This window comes from Pundamilia nyererei, unplaced genomic scaffold (assembly GCF_000239375.1).
Source record: "Pundamilia nyererei isolate P.nyererei 1_Seehausen unplaced genomic scaffold, PunNye1.0 scaffold00006, whole genome shotgun sequence".
NCBI lineage: Eukaryota > Metazoa > Chordata > Actinopteri > Cichliformes > Cichlidae > Pundamilia > Pundamilia nyererei.
In genome coordinates, this window is record NW_005187407.1 from 1,704,578 (window position 1) to 1,719,584 (window position 15,007).

General features: G+C 41.0%; 1 protein-coding gene across 2 annotated transcripts; it reads right to left on the minus strand.

Moving 5' to 3' along the window:
• Window positions 1–1,611: 1,611 nt before the first annotated feature.
• Window positions 1,612–14,233, minus strand: LOC102201366 (mothers against decapentaplegic homolog 4-like). Of its 2 annotated transcripts, none has more exons than XM_013914836.1 (10): window positions 13,944–14,233; window positions 12,569–12,927; window positions 10,183–10,357; window positions 9,380–9,637; window positions 9,120–9,224; window positions 8,974–9,024; window positions 8,545–8,728; window positions 5,544–5,712; window positions 5,283–5,421; window positions 1,612–4,614 (listed from the first exon to the last, which is right to left on the minus strand). In XM_013914836.1, exons 2-10 carry the CDS (start codon window positions 12,806–12,808, stop codon window positions 4,403–4,405), a joined length of 1,533 nt encoding a protein of 510 aa, XP_013770290.1. In that variant the 5' UTR covers window positions 12,809–12,927; window positions 13,944–14,233; the 3' UTR covers window positions 1,612–4,402. The 2 variants fall into 2 exon arrangements, with proteins under 2 accessions (XP_013770290.1, XP_005722085.1); XM_005722028.2 differs by lacking the exon at window positions 13,944–14,233 and adding an exon at window positions 13,267–13,453.
• Window positions 14,234–15,007: the final 774 nt, after the last annotated feature.

The following is a 15,007-nucleotide window of genomic DNA, read 5'->3' on the forward strand; positions in this document are numbered from 1 at the left end:
AGTTAGAAATTGTGATTAGAAATTCCAGTTTGGAAACACAGCACATAGTTGTTGTTTTTTTTGTTTTTTTTTATAGATTCAATAATTTGCCGCTCATCATCTCTGTAGATAAAGCAAAAAAATAGAAATACAGTGTGTGTCAGTGTTGGAGCGTTTTTTACATCCATTTTTTATGGCTTTCTCTACATTACTTTTTCCATATTCTTTACATTAGCCATAGGGATTTTTGTACTTGTGTTTCTTTTATTTATTTCACACCACTCAAATATCCAGCCTTGTACAGAAAGAAATCAGATATTAGAGGCAGCACGACTGAAAGTAAGATGTACACGACTGCTAACGGTTTTTTTAATCAGGCAGTAAATTTGAAAAAGCCCACCCACATGTGCCTTCTATTCTTTTTAATTAAACATCAGCTGAAGTGCACGTTGTTCTGCTGGTATTATAAAGAATGTGTGTATTTACAGAATGCTTGTTGCCCCAGAGGTTTTGAGCTGTGACAGTTGGAAAACTACACGTGTAAATAAGGCAGGGTCTGCTGTGTAATCTGACCTCATGGATGTCCTTTAAAAATCATTTTCTTGATTTGTTGTCCAAATGTCTTCTGTGACAAACGAACATGGAAAAAAATGGGTGCAACAGAGCAAAAAGAAGAATGAGGGGAGATATGGAATATAGCAAAAGTGCATTTGAATGAGGGGGTGGGGTCAATATTTACCCACTTTTCTTTGCAAAGGGCATCTCCAGGACACAGGTGGGATTCAGGTATGGGCTCTGAGTGGATGGGGTATTGAAAATCTTCTTTGTTGAAGTCATTTATTTGTTGATTATATGCTTTAACTTGTTACAGCAAAAGAAAAAACTGCTCTTTATCTTTAGATGTCTTCTTGTGTTAAAACTTCTACCACCCTGACTAAAGCACAAGTCCCAGCAGAGGAAAACCAGCCCCAAAGCATAACGCTGCCACCGTGATCATGATGTCCTGGTGATGTGCAGTGCTGTAGGAAATATGGCTACAAAGTTCAACATGGCCCCACATGCTTTTTAATAACCTGGTGTACACGGTTGCAAAACGTATTCAGGGTTGGATGGTTCATGTCTTGCCACTACAGCCCATTTAGTACACGACCATTGCTCGCCAGAAATTCCTGCAGCTCCCCTAATGCTGCTGTAGGCCTCTCAGCAGCCTCCAGACCAGTTTTCCCATCAGTTTTGGAGGGATATCCAGGTCTTGGTTGTGCCATATATATGTGTCTCCAATGATTGTGTGGCATGGCATACCCACGCACCCTTCTCTTGATTGATATATTTTTCATTACTTGTTTTATAAAACATTTGTCTCAACTCTTCTTTGTACACTTAAATCACCTCTTAAGATCAGAGGAATTAGCAAAAGGGGAGCCAGTAAAAGTAGCAGCACTGAAACAGACATCAGCTGAGCTTTTCAATCCTTTGTTCTTTGTTGAAATTCAAAGTGTTCTTCTAACTTTAACTTGAGCTCTGGTGTAACTGTACACTCCCGTGTGTCTATCCAGGCCTTTTCATTAAGGATCACCTCATTTAAAAATTGCTTTCTTATGTTGCTGTGAAAAAAAAGAACAGGACACTGTGTAGAGAATATCAGGCCATTTTTAATTATAGACTCTCACATAAGAAATACAGGTAAACTTTATTTCTGCAATTTGTCATAGTAGTCAGCATCAACTCATCTGAGCTGTCTTTTGGCTCCTATAATAACCGCAAGTTATTTAAAAACATCTGTCCACCTTAAAGCACAACATCATATAACGGACTCTATTCTTCAGCATAAATTCTCTATCCTGTTTCCTGCCATGCAATAGATTAGATCCATAATAAGAAGTGTCAAGATTTTAACATTTTTGAACACAGCTCTTCAAAATGATGGTGACATAATGCAAACAGGGATGAGGAAAGCGAACCACGGCTTAGTTATGGTTACTTGTTGGGTTGTGAAGATCCCTGTGAACAAAGAATAAAAGGACAGACGGACATTCGTGAAGAAAAATCCTTTTCATGAAGCTATAACTGAGCGGAAGTTTGTGTGTTAAAATAACAAGCATGAGTTGATGGTTGCGAGTGATCAACATGTGAAAACCTGCATCAAACAGTGCAACAGAATCCATCAAACGCGCTTTTCTTGACTAGTTTGTCACATTTCACTCGTTTCAGGTTTCAACCTGCAAGCGAAGTGGTCGTTTATTAGAGGTGGACCGCTAATAACCAGAGATTTATGTCTTTAAGGTGCCTTTTTTTAATAGGACGTGCTAAAATTTTTACATGAATTCATTAGATCATTTGAGTAAGTTACGTCTATGCAGATTCCCTCTATTTGCCTTTACTACAACACACAAACATCAGTACACAGCAGGTGCTGGTTTCTACTCTCTTCTGATGATAATTTGCATGTAATGCAGAGCAAATGAATCACTCCATTTTAAAAAGGGCTTTCTTTGACATTAAAATTCATGCAAACACTGACATGCATTTCGAAAGCAAAGTTATTTACATGGATTAAAGAGGAAAACAAAACTGCAAATCAAAAGAAGAGGAAAAAAAGTCTGATAAGCCAAAAGAAAAACTAAGATGTGTTTAAATGAAAAGTGAGAGGGCAAAAAGGTGTCCCAATGCTGCATACAGTATGTTTTCATTACAAAGCATCACACGATGCTGCCTGATCACAGCCCTACGTTAGCTATAAACCAGCCTATTTGCTCTACTGTTCATTCACCACCTCAAAACAATGGTTATTGAATTAAATCGAGGAAAAAAAGTAAAGTGCTAAAAATTTACAAAGAAAGGTAACAAAAATAAAACCAAGAAAATATATCAATATTGCTGTTAACCGCCTTAAACTCACCTTCTCTTTGTGGGTAAACTACACACAGGTGACCTGGATAAGTGGGCTGCAAGTCATAAGGTATTTAAGTGCAATTAGGTCTAGGCCTTTAAAATCCAATTAAAGAAACCTCAGCTAACAGAGGTTGAGAAACAGCTGCCAGTGACTGGACTTCATGCTGTCATGATCACACATTTATACCGTTTCTCAGTATTTATCGCTTTGGTTTGCCAAAACAAAGCCTGCTCATTATTCTGCAAGCACGTCACAGATAAAAATTAGCCGTCTGCCTCTGCTCTGCTCATCTTATTGTACCCAAAGAATCTCAGCTTTTCTCTTTGTGTTCTCAGCACAAAAGTGAGGAGGTACAGAGCCCGAGTATCATGGCGGCATTATGGAGGGTGTATCTGAAACCGATGGGAGGCGACCATGGTTTAAAAGAAGACTGAATGATCACCTACAAAGGCCTCTTGCCAGAAATGAATCATTTGTGTATGCTTATGTGAATTTTGTTATGTGCAGTGTGTGTCTGGTGTAAAGCACGTTGTAACGCTGGTTTTGAAGTGCTAAGCTAACAAACGTTATTACTTATTTTTCAGTTATTCTTGAGACACCAAACGTCTGCTGGGAAATCTTGACTCTGAGCTTTTGTACGAATGTTACTTTGACGCCCATCTAAATGCAACATCTAGCATGACAGAAGGCTCTTCTAGTATGATAAAACACCCCGCCACAAGATCTCCAATCCAGATGTTCTGCTCATTGCACAGAACACTGTATAATAACTGGTGAAACTAGGACATCAGGACACCCATGGGCACAGACTTGCACCTATCACTTGAAGTCCAAACCTGTACTTTGACAACACCACACCAAAAAGCAAACAAACAAAAAACCCCAAGTCCACAGAGATGTTTCAGTTAGGGAGCTGGAAGCAGTCTTCAGGCACGGGGGCATGTTGTTTTCTCCTGCAACATTTGTGGATGGGTGAGAATCGAGCTGGTGTTGAGGGGTTTCCCTCCTCTGAGTGTTGGGGGTGCTGCTGCTTTGCTATTCAGCCTGACAGCTGAATGAACCTGTGCCTTTCTCCAAGTGTAAAGCAGTCTGTAACAGTTTAAATAAAACTTGACACAACACAAACCAGTAATACACAGATGTTTTTGCCTGCGTGTGATTTTAATATCCGTCAGTAGTGGGGTGGTTGTGTTGGTGAACATTCCAGTTTAATGGGGTCTGCAGGTCAACCTTGTGCATGTTTGGTGATTTATACTTTGAAGCTGTGTGACTTTAAGCCATTCCAGTCATTCCAAATTAAAGCCATCTATCAAAAATGTGGATAAGCATTTTTAATAAACTGCTTCCGCTAATTTAGTGTCACGAGCTAAAGTTAGGGCCACAGTGCACAGAAGGTGCTTTAAACACACCTGGAAGTATTTATTCATGTGGGACAGCTTCAGTTTCACCTTCTCTACCCAAAACAATTCACAGAGGAAGACTTTCCATTGCCACTGTATACTGCAGCGACATGCTGCTGTTACAAAGATCTCAGTCGAGAGGCTGTGGGTCTGCTATAGGCATAGTGTGCAGAACCTCGTCCAGTAACTGCAGAGCTCTATGCAGGTGGATCTCAATCCAGCAGGGGGTCTCCTTGATGCTCTGGCGTGGGTAGTCAGGCCCCCAGCCTTTAACAAAGCTCATCCTGAGAATACATAACCTCCGCAGGTCGTCCACACCGATTCCAGCTGCTGCTGACAAACCTGACAGGAGACAGAAAGACACAATTAAAACCACTGTGACAAAAACAAACCAACCCAAAATGCATCCCTCAATCAGGCAATTTTCACAGATGAATTCGGGACAATGTTGGGAACAAGTCTAAAGTATCCATGTCTCTGTACCAGAGCACAGCAAGGGGGATAGTGTGCTTAGTACACAGCCTGCAGGAGGCCAGAAAACCACTAGCTGTAAACTCACTGGACTATCAGAAGCATTATCCCCAAAAACTCTATAAATAAAAGCAACCATAGAGAATTCAGTATCTGAGCTGACTATATCAAACAGTTGTGTTCTTCTGTTCACCTCCGTCAGGTAATATCCAGGAAAAGTCTTCAGGTGAGCTTACAAGTGATTCTCATCAACTACAAGTGAAGCTATTTATTAAACTTAATAGTAAGGACATTTTTAAACCAAAATATGTTTTTCAGATGATTGTTTTTCTTATACTTAGATGACAGTAAACTCAATATTGTGAGGTTTTGGATGTACAGACACTCAGATTATGTCTATATGAAAAGTAACACATCCAAAGATTTCCAGCTTCAGTTTTGGAGTGGGGTAGTCAAGACTCTACTGAGCAGGAGTCCATTAAATCATTTTGATTTAATTTCTGTTCATAGCATCAGTATTTGCAGTTGCTATATCTTACTAATAGCTGGAGCTATCCCTCCTACTGATCCAGGTCCAGGTATATTTCCAGCCACAGCTGCTGCTTGAGCTGCTGCTGCTGCTTGAGCCGTAGCAGCCTGCTGTTGCATCTGTCTGTGGCACTGACGCAAGTCGAATACCTGGTGGGACAGACGACACTCTGAATACTGTTTTTATTTACATTTCTCAAACCAAAATATATGAAAGCTGACAAGTTTATTACACAGGAAAAATTGCTGTGGACTGAAACCTGTGGCCTCACCTTGATGTAAGCGCTGGGGTAGATTTTGTGAACTGCGTCACCGGGGGCTCGGCCCGCCTCTCTGTCCAGGTAGTAACTCTGAACAAACACAGCATGGTCACTGAGGCATCGCACCCACACATCTCCCTCGCCTTTACACTCCAGCTGGACCCCTTTACCAATGTGTAGTCTGTCAGAAAAGAAGGAAAACATGAGAAAGAGAATGAACTGGAGTGACTTTCTCCAAAACATGGTGTGCACTTCCTATAAATGTCAGCTTTGCACTCAAAAATTACACATAAACAAGGCCTTGATCCATAGATCATTTCAAAGGTAAACACACAATGTGATTGTCATTTTTGATGTGGACACATATTTACACAAAACAAACAGCAATTCCAAAATCTACTTTCATTCAGCCTCAGAGGTAAATGTTTGAAATTATTCCTGTAAAATTCATGTTTATAGGAGACTCCAGCTGCCTCCTCTGATATTCCTCTATTATGCAACTCCTCACTTCCCTAAATCTATAGTTGAGGATGGCATGACCCACAGAACAGCCATTGTCACATTTACAGGAAATACGCAAGTTGTCGCTTAAAATGTAGCAAAAAGTGCCAAACGTTATGTTTCAAGTCAAATGACTTCTCATGCCAGTAGAATAAAGGGTCTCTTTAAGTAAACAGGAAGGCATAAACGGAAGTTATAAGAAGAACAGATTCTTCTGAAATTTCTACCTACAGTCATGTGAAAAGACATTATTTTTCTCTTGGCAATCTTACTGCATCCATATGATTTAAGAGGGTACGTAGAAATTCATCAAATGGACTTTATTCTTTGATCACCAGCAAATGTGACCACCTTGACAAAAGCAGAAATTTTGGAGCATCCAGGTTTGTGACAAGACAATACTAAAGAGGACAGACATCAGCAGTGATCTTAGAGAAACAATTACTGCTGTCCATCAATCTGGGAAGAGTTGGAGGGTCATTTCCAAACAATTTGAAGTTTGTCATTCTACAGTAAGAAAGACATTAACAAGTAGAAAACATTCAAGAGAGCTGCCAATCTTCCCTGGCCTCAAGGTCAATGCTCAGAGAAACTGCAAAAAAATAAAACAAAACAAAAAACCCCACAAACATATCACTCATCTAAGCATGACGTTCAAAACAGTGTGGCTTGTATGGAAGTGCTGCCAGAAGAAAACATCTCTCTACAAAGAACACGGCAGCACGGATTCGTTTGCAAAGTTTTATATGAAAAAACTGCCAGATTTCTGGAAGAATGTCCTTTAGACTGTGGCTATAATCCACAGCACCACATTTGGCAAAAAACAAACAACATATTAGCACAAATACCTCATAACAACTGTCAAGCACGGTGGTGGTCATGTGAGGATTTTGGTGTGTTTTGTAACCACAGGACCTGAGCACCTTGTTCTAAATGAGGCAACCATGAAATCTCCTGTATACCAACGTATTCTAAAGTCAAAAGCGAGGTTATCAGTAGGACAACTACAGCTTGGCTAAAAGGTCGTCATGCAACAGGACAATGATCCCTAGCACAGCAGCAAATCTACAACAGCATGACTGAGATGTGGACTTGGCCCAGCCAAAGTCCAGACCTCAAGACCAATACTCAAGACCTGCTGTGACAGGACCTTTAGAGATCTACACATAAACAAATGGCCACAAATCACAATAAACCGAATCAAAGGTGTAAAGAAGAGCACGCCAAAATTACACAATGATGTAAGAGACTGATTAAGTCACACAGAAAATGATTACTTTGAGTTATTGCTGGTAAAGGTGGTTTGCTGGTAAACAGTTGACTGGTGTGGTGCATTTGTTTTTTCACGTGGCTGTATGTAACATATGGTACTGTTCAGTTTCAAACATTTAACCAAAACTGATACAACTAATCTGTAAAAAAATAGGGATGGGTATTGTTTAGGGTTTATCCGATACCGGTGCCAAACCGGTACTTTTGAAACGGTGCCGGTGCTTAAACAGTGCTCAAAGAATGGAGAACACCAACTTTGTCCAAAAACCTCTCATGTTCAGCTGTTTTTTGTAAAAAGATAACAATGTTAGCCTTTTCTGCAGCTACGGGGCATATATGGTATCACTCTTGGCTGGAAGCAGTGCTTAAACAATGGAAAAACACAAACTTTGTCCAAAACCTCTCATGTTTAACTGTTTTCCACTTTTTCTTTGGTCATTTTAGCCTTTTTGGCCAGGGTGAAGGGAGCATCTGCCATCAAACAAGAAGACAGCCGCATGTAGCTATGATGATGTTTGCTAGTTCACCTTACATGCATTAATGTAATAACATGGTTAGCCTACTCAACGTAAATTACACACGAACAACATTAAGCTACTCACGCAGAGAAGAACGGCTGCTGCTGCATCATCATCCTCATCATTTCTGCTACACTGGCAGGGCTAGGAGCCAGGACTCTAATCTTCGGGTTTTTGGGGGATGTTGCTCTGGGTCAGATAACAGGCACCACACCCGCAGTAGATGTGCACGGAGTGAGGTCTCGCAGCAAGCTATCAAATATGGCGCATTTCTCGGCTTAAAAAAAAAACAAAAAAACCCGCTATGCGTCGCCAGGTGTTTCATCGGATTTGAGGTGTTACCTCCTTTGACAGTATCACAGTATCAGCTTAAAGCACTTGTTGCAGGCTGTTTTGCTGTGAAGTACAGCCAGACTTTTGACCGCTTCGCCTTGGGCATTTTAATCTGTAGCTCTGCTCTAAAAGAACGTACGTACCTGGACCCGCCTACTATCCTCGGAAACGTAAAATGATTGGCTAGAATCTAAAGTGTGTCACAGCTCAGGAAAAAAAAAGCACCGAAATGTGCGCTGCTTTTCGGTCTGGTTACTACCGTTTATGTCAGAACCGGTGCTATTTTACCCATCCCTAGTAAAAAACAATACAAAACAAACAAACAAACAAAAACGCAAACCAAGCAAAACACGTTAAAATCTCAGTTCATTATTCTTGTTGGTGCCTACCTTGCTCTCTCGATAGCCTCAGTGCGATGTACATTACTGAGCTGGCCCAAACAGAACCTGTCACCGCCTGAGGGGTCCACATAGCCATCTACAGTCACTATGGGGCACGAGGAGGGCACTTTAAATGTCTCCCCAACCTGAACATCCATCTCAAAGTAGGCAATGGAACACCAGTAGTCAGGAGCTGAAACAGAGGGTAAGAAGATCTCAATAATTTCACATCAATAGAAATAAACCATAGTTAATCCTCAAGGCTACATAAACTTTCTTATCTTTGAGTTATATATGTATATATAAATCTATAATGAAAGAAAAACCAAACTACATTTTACATTTATAAAAGTGTGATGCTTTCAAATCAGACTTTCTATTGTATTCACCCCTGAAACAGGGTTTGTGTATTTGGGTGGGTGGGCTGCGTTTCCTCACCTGGATGATTGGATATAGGAGGCTGAAAGGCGAGCTCATTGTGCACTGGCCCTGAGAAAGAGAGAGATGTCAGCGATCACCTGCTCTGCAAAGAAAAGTCTGTGATTTTATAAACAGTTACAGCTGTAGTGTCAGTGTGTACCTACAGTAGTGTGCTGGATGTGGTATAGGAGGGTGATGCTGTAGATGCCCGTTGCTGTGGTGGGGTATGGTGGGAGTGAAGCCGTTCCTGGGCCAGGCGGAGGTGGGATCTGAGGAGAGAACGAAAGTCAGATCTGAAGCTGGACAGACGAAGACAAGGAACTCCAAAAAGTGCAACACACTTTCAAAGACGAGAAGCAGACTGTATGAAACGTTCACACTGACAAGCAAGTTTACGAGGTGATGTTTTATGACTGTATCTTACTGCCTGATCCAGCAGCAACAGCAGGAAAGGATGCCGTTGAGGCAGAGGTGGAGGGCTCAGGGGGCGGGAGCAGAGTTGGAGTTGGAAATGATTCCGACGGTGGTGGCCGACTACTGGTTGGGGGATGCTGGATGGTCTGAAGGGAGTGGCTGCCATCAATGGAGGACACACTCTGCTGTCCGTCAAAATCAAACTCATCCTTAACGATCATGGATGAGCTGTGCCCGGCGGAGCTGTTTATGGTCAGTCCTGATAAGTCTGCACACCGAGAGAAAGGACAGGTGGAACAGGTCACTCGCAGCACCAGATGCTCATGGGTATGCAGATGTGTGTAAATATCACAACACTTAAGGCGGCAAAGCAGCTGTCAAACTACAATCTGTGTTACAGACCAGAGTTATTATAGTTTTGTGGGTTTTTCTAAATTAAAGTTTGATTCTTGTTTTTGATTCAGTTTAGTTTTTATTTTTGAAAATGTTTAGTTTGGGCTTATTTTTGTATTAGTTTCAGTTTTAAAATATTATCATATGGAGGGCATATGTCAGAGACAATATTAGAAAATCAGCATAGGTATTACAATAAACACATAACCTTTTATCCATCAATACCTCATCAGGCAAGTATTACCTTTTTTTTTTTTTTTTTAAACAAAACTACCAAATGAATGAATAAAAGCGAAATGCTTCACAGTAACTTTGTACGTCCACAAATGTGTTTTATTAACTGTTGGTAGCCAAATTTGTAACTCAGATTATAACTGGATCAACTGCAAATCTTAAATGAACCTCACCAACATTACTCACCTATACCAGGAGACACCACCCTCTCATAGTGATAGGGGTTCACGCACACACAGTCACACTTGAGGTCAAAGGCAAACTGGCAGTATTTCACGTGCTTCAGTTCATTCTTATGCAGGTCAGGCCAGCGCCACAGCCGTGCATAGATTACATGAGGGAAGCCTTTACGTCCAGCCACCTGGGAACAATGAGAAACAGAAAACAGAGTTAATTCATTTATATGCTTGCTGCAGAAAAGAACGCCTATTGTCAACTTTTGTGTAGCTCATTGATATTTCTCAAATGGAAACCGATGTTTTAATAGTTTAACTGTATATAATATCTGTAAATACAATACCATTGCATTTATGTGTCATAAATTATTATAAATGCAAACAAAGAAAAAAAAAAAAGGAAAACAAAGTCATTGACAATTAACAATGTCAAATAAATGAAGGTACCGTAATTGTCGGGCTATAAGCCGCTACTTTTTGCACAAGCTTTGAACCCTGCGGCTTTTAGTCAGGTGCGGCTTTTCTATGGATTGTCCATGATTTTTGTCATATTGTAAGACGATTTGTTTTGTTTGTTCCGCTGTTGTACGGCACTACGTTGCCTGGCGGAAGGGCATGCGATCAGACACACAGTTCAAGAGTGGTATGTTGGTCACATGTCCATCCGCCAGGCAACATAGTGCCGTACAAGACACTATGTTGCCTGGAAAAACAAACTTCAAAGTAGCGCTATGCGTTCAGCGGGAGACGTGGATGACGAGCGGCAATAATCTTGCGAAAAGCAAGTTATGCTCAACTCCACCGGTGGAATCTGACAGCGTGGAAAAGTGTGAAAACATCCATGATCACCAATGGATTTCGAAGGGCTGGACTGCTGCACGATGGAGAGGAGGACACCGCCACGGCCCTTCTGAGGGTGTTCGACTCTGACAACGAGGATTTGTTTGGTTTTGAAAGTGACAACGAAGGAAAGAAGCTGAGAGTGGATGACGAAGCCACCCTGAGCCTGTTCGTTTCCGACACTGGAGAAGAGGACTTTGGTGGTTTTAGTGCGCAGGAAGAAGAGAAAGATGGTGGTGAATGACTGACTTTTCTTCTTGTTAAAGCCGTGTCACTGCACCTGAGCCTAAAAGGTAGTCCGAATCTATTTTTCTGGTGTGCTGTAGGTTATTGTTATGTACTACATTTGTTACTCATTTATGAAGCACAGTACATGTTTCGTACTTGTAATTACCGCTACTTGTACATATACTTAAAAAGTTATGCAAATATGTACCCATAACTTGTTTTTCAAAATATTAATAAAAGGGGTGTGTCTCCAAACAGCCATCTCTTTCCTGACTATTCCCTTTGTGCATATTCTCTTACATATGATAAGTCAACATTGAAACACCTGCGGCTTTTAGTCAGGTGTGGCTAATGTATGTACAAAACAGGATTTTCCCCTGATTTTGTGCGGCTAATATTCAGGTGCACTTTGCAGTCTGGGAAATACGGTACATACAACCTAAAGTAAGGCATAAAAATTTCCTCTTTTTTCTTGGAAGTCCTTCTTACATTAGCAGGAGGCAAAAAGAGTTCTGACTGGATGAATTACATTAGGTATATGTTCACCTGTGTGTCGGCATGTTTAAACGTGCTAGTAAATGAGTGAGTATGTGTGTTTGTAAGCCTTTAAAAGAAAATGTGGCGGGTGCGCTCAAGAAAAGCGAGCATATCAGGATTCTCTGAGGTTTGCCCTGCACTTTGATGTGACGTCTCCTGCTGCAGATAACAGACGTTCTGATGGAGTAGATGTTAGCATCCAGTTTAAAAGCCCTCGGGTCAGTGAATCAGCGTTTTATTGGCCCATGTATGTTTTTTATGGGCCTCTGGGGAAAAAGAATATACTCATGCAATTTTCAAACTTACACGATGACAGTGCAAAACCATGACATAGTCTCCACCGTGTTTTACAGATGGCTATAGATTTTCACTGTTGTACCTCTCTCCTGGTCTCATCTGTGTATATCAGTGACAATTTGATCCAAAAATATCAAATTAAGTTTCTTCCCTCTCACCTGTTGCCACTGATTTTCCGCCCTAGTTTCCCTTCCAGTGACACCATTTCTGGCAGATGGCTCATCTTAAGGGCCATTCCTTAGTTTAGTTTTAAGGCCTGCCACATATTTTGTCCTCCTCTTGTCCAGTTTCCTCAAATTTCTTTAAGAACTCACTGCACACCACGCTGAGATCTGCCAAATCTGTTGGATAATAGCTCTTTGCAAATTACCTTTGCGGTGCAGAAATACTATTTTTTTTCTGACAAGCGGTGCTATCTTTGGCAATTTTCATAGATGTGTAAAACCTCATGACCACTGATGTATTAAGCAGAAACAGCCTTTATATTTAAATACCTGCAGCCGTCCATCAAGTGTCCTCTGAATGGTCACACACTTGCTCGGGTGAGCCCCATTGGTGGTGATAGCTGTAATGAGAGAGTCAAGTTCGTCTTTTTTCTCCTTCAGCTTCTTCACCAAGCTCTCGATGGCGCGCTTGGCAAACGTCTCGCTCTCGCCGCCCTGCCTGTGACACATGAGGCTGTGTACAATGCTAAGGCAGGCATCATTGCTGGTAGGAGTGTTGGTGATGGACATCTCGGCTAATGTTTTTCCCACTGCGGCTTTTTGACACGGTTTCACCTCATTGTCAAGATGTTAGGGCAGAGAGACTGGCACAGTTCAGCAGTGCTTCTTAATGAGACTGGTGACAAGCTCTGGAAGTAAAATGAAAAGCAAAAATAAAAAAATAAAAAATCAGTTTAACTGAAAAGCTGATTTTTTGAAACCTCTAGAATAGATTATGGTGCTGCACAGCTCAGTAGGTAAATATAAAGACATAAGACAAAACATTTTAACAGCATTTTTTCTGTTGAGTTACTGCCTTGTTAATTCAAAAGACAGATTAGCTTTCCAGGAAAACAAAACAACAACAACAACAAACAAACAGGATTTCTGTTTTGAGTCTGGGTGGCTGGCAGCAGGTGTGAACCAGAAACTCTAACCTTATAAAGAAAAAAGAAGTTTTTAGCCGCATAATGACAATGCTAGCTCACCAACAACCAAATGACATGTCGAAGCGGCCTTCCGTATATCCACAGCCGAGTTTAGAAACTCCCGTAGCTTTTTATTCGTGGGTAAAAATTAAGTTTGAGTTGTTGTGTTCGCTAGCTGCTCAGCTAACTAGCGGCGCCAGTCTGGCTGCCGCTTGTTCAGGAGGAAGCTTCAGGAAATTACTCCCAATTGACAGACATAACCGGAAATGCGCGCACAATCTCTTCAAAATTAAAGGTTAGGCACTCAACAATGGTTTGGTCTACAGGCGCATTAAAAGTTGGTCATACAAGCCACAAACTATTATTTTCTTTTCAACACAAATTCAGAGGGATCAAAATATATATTAGGTGCATAGATTAATCGCCTTTGCCTGTAATTTTATTTTGATGTGCTTTCACGGATATAACTGCTTTAATTAAAGCCAACTCTCTTGTAGTTCTTGCTACCCGATACCAAAATATCAGCTAGCACAGATGACTGTTGATAGCAAACTATGTAGCGTGCAACCGTGAGGTTAGCAGACATGTTTGTTATTGTGGCAAGTTCCGCCGCACACGACATCAAGCAACAACGTGATCACTCACAAGTAGTAAAACACTCTTTGGTGAGTAAGGTCTTTGTAGTTTAAAAACACAAACTCGTTTTTAGTGTTTCAAACCTTCCACTTTACGCTTACCTGGAGTTAGCAGGTGTAGCGGCTAACAGACGAGCCCTGTCCCCAAGTAGCCGTGCCGACAGGGGCCAGCGATGGGTCTGTGCAGGTCCTGCACACCGCCTAGGTTATCCTTATAATTTCCAGCAGGTGTTTTAAGGAAAGACGGGGAAAAGCTCCGACGTCCGTAAACCCCTTCTTTATACTCTATAGAGTGAAGCGCGGATTAAATCAGAGTCAAATCTCAGATTTCGTGGAAACTCACGACTGGTCTGCTCACTCCTCTCTAACCATTTCCTTCAGTGGCGCGTTGCGCATGCGTAAAGAGCGCCAGCTCTGGTTCTCATAACTCACGATTTTAATTTTACTTTTAGCTGTATTAGTACACCTGCTGCTATTACAGATATTGTAACTAATTATTACTGCTGCAACTTCTCACTACATCAAAGACCTCATGATTTCTCTGAATGCATTTACTTTGCCTGCCCGTCTATTACTCTGACCTGCACCTGGCGTGTTTTCTCTCCGTTTTGAAAACTTTAAAGTAATATATTTACATTTCTTTCTGTGTCAGAAGAAGGCCCTACAGATATAGATGTTTTTTGCCCTTTTTCTTTCATATCATCAACTTTCTAATAAGTGGATGACCTGCTCTGTCTCCTGAGCTACAGCTATCCCAAAACCAAACCATTCTACCTTCGATATGGGGTATCTTGAAATTTTGGGGGTATTTCCACTGCACTAGAGTGCTTTAGAGGTGGTTTTCAACAGGTCTCCAGTATTTGCGTGATTCTGGACTGAAAGGTTTCAGATTATTTAGCTTTTGGGCAACAGTTAAGTTTGTGCCTATCTTTAAAACGCTGCAAAACTCAGCTACAGATGAGAAAATACAGTAAAATACTTATATGAGATATAATTTTTATTTTATTATTTTTGTTAGATTGTCCTTGACTGTGATAGAACTTTATAAATCATACATTTCCTCAAGGTATGTTTGTATGCAGGATGGCTCTTTCAATAAGGATCATGTGGAAACATTTGTGCTCAGTCAATATTTGATACTGATAATGTCTAGTAAGAATATGTCA

What these genes read in the sequence shown, in the direction of transcription:
- LOC102201366 (XM_013914836.1), bottom strand. Translation starts at nt 12,808, where the DNA reads ATGTCCATCACCAACACTCCTACCAGCAATGATGCCTGCCTTAGCATT. An exon ending in CACTTGATGGACGGCTGCAG is followed by an intron (nt 10,358 to 12,568) that starts GTATTTAAATAT and finishes CATTGTTCCCAG; the next exon opens with GTGGCTGGACGTAAAGGCTT. An exon ending in TGTTGCTGCTGGATCAGGCA is followed by an intron (nt 9,225 to 9,379) that starts GTAAGATACAGT and finishes TTCTCTCCTCAG; the next exon opens with ATCCCACCTCCGCCTGGCCC.